The sequence below is a fragment of the Myotis davidii genome, unplaced genomic scaffold (assembly GCF_000327345.1).
Source record: "Myotis davidii unplaced genomic scaffold, ASM32734v1 scaffold6, whole genome shotgun sequence".
In the NCBI taxonomy this organism is placed as follows: Eukaryota; Metazoa; Chordata; class Mammalia; order Chiroptera; family Vespertilionidae; genus Myotis; species Myotis davidii.
Genome location: NW_006383011.1, coordinates 17,116,091 through 17,125,096, shown reverse-complemented (window position 1 = coordinate 17,125,096; position 9,006 = coordinate 17,116,091). Strand labels below are relative to the sequence as shown.

Sequence of the window (9,006 nt, the reverse complement as noted above, 5' to 3'; positions counted from 1 at the left end):
TGCTTGATGTACACTGACCACCAGGGGGGCAGATGCTCAACACAGGAGCTGCCCCCTGGTGGTCAGTGCACTCCCATAGGGGGAGCACTGCTCAGCCAGAAGCTGGGCTCATGACTGGTGAGCACAGTGGCAGTGGCAGGAGCCTGTCCCACCTCTGTGGCAGCGCTAAGGATGTCCAACTGTCAGCTTAGGCCTGTTCCCCAAGTGGGCCTATGCCATCAGTCAGACATCCCCCAAGGACTCCTGTACTGCAAGAGGGTGCAGGCCAAGCTGAGAGGACCCCCACCCCGAGTGCATGAATTTAGTGCACTGAGCCTCTAGTATTAAATAATAGACATCTTTGAGCCTTACTTTTTTGATAATCCTCTAATATTTCACCACTAAGTATGCATTAGCTTTTTTTTGGATCAAAAATATATTTTTTTATCTTGTTAAGGAATTTTTTATTGACTCCTATTTTCAGCATGTATAGAGATGATCAAATTGTTTTTCTTATTTCACCTACAACTATGACAGTTCATGTTAACAGGTTTCCTAGTATTATAACATCTCAGCATATTTAGTCACTTAGTTGTGGTGCTTTAATTCTTCCTTTAACATGCTGTTTTATTCTAATAATATATTATCTGAGATTTTTTGAATAACAACTTTATTGAGCTACAATTCACATACCATACAGCTCACCCACTTAAAGTATGCAATTCAATGCCTTTTAACATATTCACAGTTATGCAACCATGACAGTCAGTTTTAGAGTATTTGCATCACCCCCAAAAGAAATCCCATACCCATTAGCAGACACTTCCCATTCCCTTCCACCCTTTCTTCTTCCCAGTGCTAGACAACCACTAATCTACTTCCTGTCTCCATGGACTTTCTTTTCCATAAATGGAATTGTACAATATGTCATGTTTCATATCTGACTTCTTTCACTTAATATATAGTGTTTCGAGGTTCATCCATGTTTTAGCACCTATGAGGATCTCACTAATGTTTATGTAAATAATATTCCATTGCATGGATATACCATATCCATTCATCACTTTATGGACATCTGGTTGTTTTCATTTTTAAAGTTCTTATGCTGCTTAAAACATGCTGCTATGAATATTTGTGTACAAGTTTTTGTGACAAGTTTCATTTCTTTTGGGTGAATATGGTCACATAAACTCTATGTTTATCCTTTTGAGAAACGCCAGACTGTTTTCCAAGGTGGCATTCCCACCGGTAGTGCATGATGCTAGCTGAGCTTTTTGCATTGATATTCATCAATAAAATTGGTCCACACTTTTACTGTGCAACCTTTATTAGGTTTTAACATCACTAGTATACTGGCTCCCTAAAAGAATTTGGAGGCTTGACATCTCCACTACCGAGATGAGATACGGCTGAGGACTCTACCCAGTATCCTGTCAATTATGGGGTTTTCTAGTCTGACTGGTGGAAACAGGTACTATCCTGGCCCTGAGTGAACACTGGTCCAGTCCCTTCCACTTCTCTCACATAGTTCTTTTCTTAACCTCAAGTAGTTTCCTCATATACACGCACCAATCAGTACTCTGTAGAAGACTCCAGGGGGACTCTCCACAGTTATTCAGAATTTTCTCTCTGCAGCAATCTCCTGTCTGGTACTCTGTACTGTAAACTGGAATCGCCTTGGTTTCCTTAGAATTTCAGGGAGTCTACCTGCTTACACCTGAGTTCTTCCCCCTGTGCTATGGCCTGGAAACTCTCTCAAGGCAGTAATCTGAGGCAATGGCAGGCTTCACTTCCTTACCCCCACCCCTCTCAAGGAACACTGTCCTTTGTTGCTGATTTTCAGTGTCTTGAAAACGATTGCTTATATGTTTGTGTAGGTTTTTTTAGGTGGGGGGCAGAAGGGGGGGTGTCAGGCAGTAGGATAAATGAGGTCTTTGTCACTCCATTTTTGCCAAAAGCAGAAATCTTCAGAAAGCATTTTAAGTGGCTTGAATCTGTGGCTAAACTACACACTCCACTCAGAGATCAACTTAATATAGGAACCTCTATTTCTTGAGTGCTCTCTGGGTGCCAGGCACTATGCTAGGGAAACTCATACAGAATTCATTGATAGGACGTATTTATTGAACAGCTATTAGGTGTCAGGGACTGTTCTAGGCAATGAAGATACATCCGGGTACAAAACAGGTTTTAAAAAAATATTTGTCCCTATGGTGCTTATGTTCTACCTGAGAAAGAGAGAATAAACAAAATTAATAATTCAGTAATATAGCACATTAAAGGGTAATAACCACTATAGAAAGATAAAGAGCAGGTTAAGGGGGTTCAGAAATACTGAAGTGGAAATTAATGATTGCAGTTTTAAGCAGAATGGAAGTCTTACTTGAGAAGGTAACACATTTGAGCAAAGACTTGAAGGAGATGAGGGAACGAGCCATGGGTTGTATGGAAGAAGAGCATTTACACAAGGAAGCAGCCTATTTAAAGACCCTAAGACAGAAGCATGCCTGGTGTATTCAAGTAATCATAGAGAGACCTCTGTTGCTAGAGCAAAGACCAAGGGGAAGAGTCATAGGAAATGAGGTCAGCATGGGAACCGGATTGAATAGGGTCTTACAGGTCATTATCAAGACTGGCTTTTACTATGAGTGGAGAGAGGAGCCATTAGAAGATAGTAAGAAGACAAGGTTTGTGATTTGAAATATGTTTTGAAAGGATAATTCTGGCTGCTCTTTTGAGCAGAAATTGTGGGGTGATAGGTGGAAGCAGGAAAACCAATTAGGAGACTGAATTAAATCAGATGAGAGATGATAATAATTCTTTCTAGGGTGAAGCAGTAGAAGGATAGAAGGTGGATTTTGACATATTTCAAAGGTAGAATGAACTACATTTCCTGGCACATCCAACATGGGTACAACAGAAAAAAGAATTGAGGATATAATCATAGTCAAGGTTTTTGGCCTGAGCAACTGGAAAGATGGGTTTAGCAGATGAGAAAGACTGCATGAAATGAATTTGGGGGGAGGAGAGAAAGGGAGATGAGGAGGAATTTAATATTGAACATATGAAGTTTGAGATGTCTGCTAGAGTCCCAGGTGGAACTATTAAAATAGGAAGTTGGATATATGAACTTGGAGTTCAGGGTACAGTTCCAGGCTGATAGGTCCAGTAAAATGAAGACTGATAACTGACCCGAATTTAGCAATGTTGAGGTTGTTGGGGAGACTGTCAGGATGGGTGATTTTTTAACTGCATCTGAAAACTGAGAACTGCTAAGTGAAAGTCTTTTCCTCCATCTTGCCCGATTGCTCATTGCATTAGTAAGAAATGCAACTGACATGCCAAGCACAATATATGCTATTTCACATCCTTTATTTTTTCAAATTTGCATTTTGGTCAGATGGGGAAATACTTTGATTTTAATATGTACCTTACGGATGTTGAGGCCAGATTCATTCTAATGACTATGGTAAAGATAAGATATTTTTTCTTAGTTCATCTCCAAACACATATAAAACCTAGCAAAAGCTTTACTATTGCATTTAAATAGAGAATTCTTCTTCTTCTAGAGTTGATGACTAAATAAAATATAGAACAGACCGTTATGTTCTAGTTTTTTATTATACCTTTTGAAATAGTTTGTATGTGCCTTTTAAATAATTTCAAGTGCCATGAAAAATAATGTTAATAGCTCAAAATCAAAAGTAAAAAAAAAAATACAACACAAAAACCCCTAAGTATAATTTTTAAAAAAATCTTTTTTTCCTCAAGCGTTTTACGATGGGATAATGAGACAGATGTCTCTCAACTGGAAGGACATTTTGACATGGTTATGTGTGCTGACTGGTAAGTACATAAAAATCATAAAACTCCTGTTAGGAAAAAAAAATAGCTTTGCTGGAGTAATTGGGCTGTGCTGTTTTGCTGTCGGCTAAGCAAAGTCAACAAATGAAGCACAAAGCCACCTTAACCTCAACAAATTAATATTCATCTCCATGTGACAGTTATAAGGTAGTCTCCTATCACACAGTAACTTCTACCACATTATTTCCCAAAGATTGATTTTGAGAAGCATTTCCATTTTCTGGAATTGCCTCTGTTTCATGCTTGACGTATCAGTAAATGGACGACTTAGGCAAATTGCAAATAATTATGGCTCGGAGAGGAATAGTCTGGAGAAAAAGGAGTTTATCAACACAAGCAGCTCAATTAGCTTACTTCTTAGGAGAGATCTGACTATTGATATAAGGGAATATATGTATGTGTGCACACATATATACGCTCCAGTGAATAAACATATCTATGGAATATCTTTAGGGAAATAGCTTTTCTTAAAATGTATGTTTGCTACCTAATACTGTTCAATGTATTCAATTATGATATTTAATTATACATAAAATAAGAATTATAAAATTATATTTTAATTGTTATGCAAATAATAATATTAAAATCTCTGTCAGATGCCTGCTTTTTAAAAATGATTTACATATTTTGTCTTCTCTTTTAGCCCAGTCTACTAATTGTTAATGACAGTCTGATCCTAAGTTACAGGATAAATATGTACCAAACCTTAATAATGATTTCAACTAATCTTATGTATTTTCTTCATGTGTGTTGAATAATAATTGTTTCAGTGTATGGGAAATGTTGACAATTCACAATTATTTTTCCTGTTAAGAGTAAGATCTTATTTGTATGTTTATCTTGATGTTTTTATGACACCTTAGTTCAGATTCTGAAGATCTATGATATTGATAAACTGAATTATAAGACTCAGAGTCCAGAGAAGACTCCCTCTCAGAGAGTTGAGTGAATAGGATGACATTTTCAGGAAGTCTTTATTATCATTATTATTATTATTATTATTTAATACAATTTTTAATGAGTAACTTTTCTACCCAGGTTAATGAAATTAGATTTTCTTTCTTTTTTCTTCTGATTAGTACTTCTCAATAAAAAATTAATATTTCATTTTATTTTTAGCTTAAGATTTTCTAGTTTTCCATGCCCTTTTAGTCTCTTTGAACCCAGTTTCAGAAAACCTGTTCCAAAGAAGGAAGAAACAGACTCCTGATTAATCATTGATAGTGTGTCTCAATATTACATCCTTCATCTAATCGAAAATAAGGAAATAAAATCTCACCATATAATTTGAGCATGTAATTTAGTAAGTGCCTTTCCTCACCGAATATGAGAAAGATCCTCCAGGTTTCATTGCGCAGATGAAGATAATGCTGGCAGGATTAGATCAGATTAAGCAGGAAAGTCAGATCAGAGAGCAGAGGAAAGAGGGACCGAGGGCAGCATCTTCTTGGAGGCTTAGACGGGTCGCACATGGATGGGCTCTGATTACGTGGGGAAAGTCAGGGCTGGCCAAGAGATTTAGGTTACATTTGTCCTTTGCACAAATATCAAAACAGCCCGTCCTTGTCATACCTTGTGTTGTGGGCACTCACACCATGTCATCCTATTTGTACCAGAGAGACAAGCAGAGGAAATAAGATTTAAGCTCTTTTATGATTAATGTTTTCAGGTTAAAAATAGCCACACGACATGTTTGAAAAATAGTCTTTTTTTTCCTTGTCAACAACAGGATCACATACAGCTGGTATACATAAGGCATATTCACTTAACGCTTTCATTATAAAATATAATATAACATAATACAGTGTACACACACCACACATTCACACATCACAAACACACATCACAAACACACACATCTGGTGGCTCTGTGAGAATGTATGAATTCAAATGAACTAAATAGACCAAGTTTCATTTTATAAATGGCTTTTCTATGCATTAATTCAGTGGGGTTTTTTTCCTGGTGTTCTAAGTGCCAGAATGTCAGCCTGTTTATAATTTCCCATTAGGAAATGTGAAACATTAAGCTACTCTCACTGCGATGCTGATATTATTTCCAAAAGAAATGCTTTGGGAATGGTCTCTCTTCATATTCACAGGGATGGGTAAGCTGCTTAGAAACTTAGAAAGTACAGCGGTGTTTGTAATATGCATGTTGTGCCGATAGCAGTGAGGCCCAGGGCTCCATGAGCTCTTTATTGTCCTGTAGGTTTGGCATTTCTCTATCAGAGTTTCTGCCTGGATGCTGCTTCTAGGGGCAGGCAGGCAGACCATGCAGCTTCTCTCTCTCTCTCTCTCTCTCTCTCTTTTTTAATGTCACGGAGGAGGAAAAGAAAGCTCCCTTTAGACACTACCACCAAGATGAAACCTGAAATGCTCAGTGCCAAAAATAGGCACCACACATAAATAGATCACTTAAGTCTCACCCCATCCTTCAGTCATTGTCAGCCAATGAGATCTGGATTAGGCCACGGGAATATGAAGCAAGAGTCACAGAGTTCGAATATTAGGCACATGGATTAAATTCTTATTGAAGCATTTCCAGCAAGGATGGCATTGTCTGATTCCCTGAATAGCTAACCAGTGGTACTGCTTGATCCCATTTACATGAAAACAAGCTCTATTCACAAACCTATTCCCAACCCACATTGTGGCTCAAGTAAAAATGCACATGATTACAACAGGCGGTGATATGTTTATGTTCTTGCATCATTCATATATTCATATATTTACATTCAAACATTCACAAACCTGTGGGTACCAGGGGAAATAACTCATTTCCCAGAAGACACAGTCTCTTGGCTCACATCTAAATTATTAGCTCGACTAGATTATAAAATAAAAAGGAAAGCTGTGAAAGCTAGTCATTATTTAACTGTTCAGCATTTTTGACAATGAAATATAGTTTCATGGTTCAACAGTTCCTAAATAACTTGTAAAATGTCAACTTTGAAATAAACAGAAAGGAAAATAGAGGTACTGCAAAAGGGATGCTGTGGACAAGCATCAAAATATTAGAATATTTAACCACAGGTGTAAAAAAAACACACACCTGCCTATTAAGTTCCTTGGTTGACTTGTTTAATGCTGAATTTAATATGAGTTCCTTTGCACTGGAATGCAGTCCGGCCCAGTCCTTGCTGAGCTTAGAGAAGCGAGTGATTGTTACTATTAAGTCTGCCTTTCCAGACTCCTGTTCAACCCCAATAATCTAAGAGCCTGGAAGTCAGATTTATTTTATTTTTTTTATCCAGTGAACGCTCTCATTCAGCATTTGATGGCTTTCCAGTTTATTGTAGCTCTGCAGAAATGAAAACGATTCTGCCCCCTTGGACTCTAACGGCTCGGAGAGAGTCTGAAATGCCACCCGGAGCCTGCCGCGTGGAGCTAGGTGTGTGGGAGTCAGCACCACCTGGGCACGCCTGCAGCCAGACATGGGAAAGAAAGGAGAAGGCATATCACCTCCCTGCTCTCAGCATTTTCACTATGGACACTGGATTGTTTCTATTTTCTATTCTTTTTTACTTTTAATGATTTTTTTTAAGTTTGGTTTTTGTGGGGAAAAACATTTTTTTTCAAAATAGGTTCTAGAATTTCTTTCAGATGCTATAATCATGGATATTTCTAAGTCACACCTTAAAGAATTTTACTCCTGAAAAGATCTTTAACCCAAACAGAGTGAGCCCTTTCCCCTCACACCTGAGGACACAGTCCCCAGAAGATATGCAATGTGCCCCAGATCTTGCAACCTAAGGGGCAGAGCAAGTGGGATCAGCATAGGGCACGAGGGCCAGCTTCCACAACAGTCAGTGGATAACTACTGACGGAGGCCATTCTTCCGCTGCAAGTCAATCCGAAACATCCAATGTAACTGAGCACATTTCACCTTGAAAATCACAAGAGGTCTTCCTTTTTGTGGATAGTGACAGAGAAATGCCTCCTTTCCTCTGCACTAATTAATTTCCCTATGAGAGGAGCTGCAAATGCTCTGTGCGCTGCTCAAACACACTGATTCTAAGGGAAGGGATGAAAATGGCCCGGCACCTTTCCTTTCTCATAAAATCTGTGGTTCAGATCAATGGAACAAAGCAAGTTTGATTCCACGAGTGAATTCTGTAGAGGTGTGTGTGTGTGTGTGTGTGTGTGTGTGTGTGTGTGTGAGTGTGTGTTTTAATGGCCGACCTAGGCTGGCTGTCGATGCACTTTGATCAGTAACTGAAGGGGAGAGTTGAAACGGTATCTCCATCCCCATCACTGACCCTCTCAGCCTTTTTAAATAGATCCACTTAAGCTACTGCTGTTCTCTGAGCCCATTAGGACCATTTAAGGGGCGAATTTTCCCGAGATTATATATCACTCCTACTAAAGCACATTGAAATTGCTCATAGGACTATCCTGCAAAGCATTATAAATTCTGCATCAGAGCTAAGGAGACAGGTGAGCTTGCTTGGAATAAAGACCACTTAGAAAACTACAGGAATTACTTTTGGGAAATTTGGTTTGGATGGAGTAGACGACATTACTGTATTTGGATAACTGTACTTGGAATGTGTCCTATGTGTTGAGCTGCATTTTTTCAGTAAGGTGGGATGCTAATTAACCGTTTGGCTGCTGACGTATTTTTTCGGACGTATGCCAAAACTGCGGCACTAATTGCGCGTGTATGGGAAAAAATGTAAAACACTTTTTATACAAATTCTAGTGTTTGGAGCAGCATTATTGCGCTCTCCGCAGTCTTGGCATAAAAAAAAAACAAACAGAAGCGCTATGGCGCTCTTCGCATTTTTGGAGTAACATAAGAAGAGCGCGATAGCTCCTTAGCAGTCAAACTGTTAATATATTTGTCACCATTACCAACATTAAGTAGAAATAGTACTTTTTAAGGTTATGTTTCAAACTCAGCTTTTAAGATGCTGTTTTTTATTCTAATGATCTTACCAGCTCTTAGGATGCACAGGTATAAACTGAGCATGGTCTTTTGCTTAATGCTATGTACCCCAACCAGCCAGGTTTCCTATAGGCCTGAGTACCTGACACAGATATCCTCCCACAATGATAGTCTTCTTAAAAAACAAAACCAGAATGCTTAATTATTAAAACTTAAGATATCATTACCTCACTAAAGAATAAGGTATATAGTCCCGAAGAGAAAAAGTTTTTGTG

At 38.5% G+C, this 9,006-nt stretch overlaps 1 protein-coding gene across 1 annotated transcript in view; it reads left to right on the top strand.

Moving 5' to 3' along the window:
- CAMKMT (calmodulin-lysine N-methyltransferase) overlaps positions 1 to 9,006 on the top strand; it is a 280,065-nt gene that overhangs the window by 256,091 nt on the left and 14,968 nt on the right. Inside the window, exon 8 of the mRNA XM_015557945.1 lies at positions 3,751 to 3,825. Within this exon, the coding sequence (XP_015413431.1) occupies positions 3,751 to 3,825 (75 nt within the window). The remainder of the gene's footprint in view (positions 1 to 3,750; positions 3,826 to 9,006) is intronic.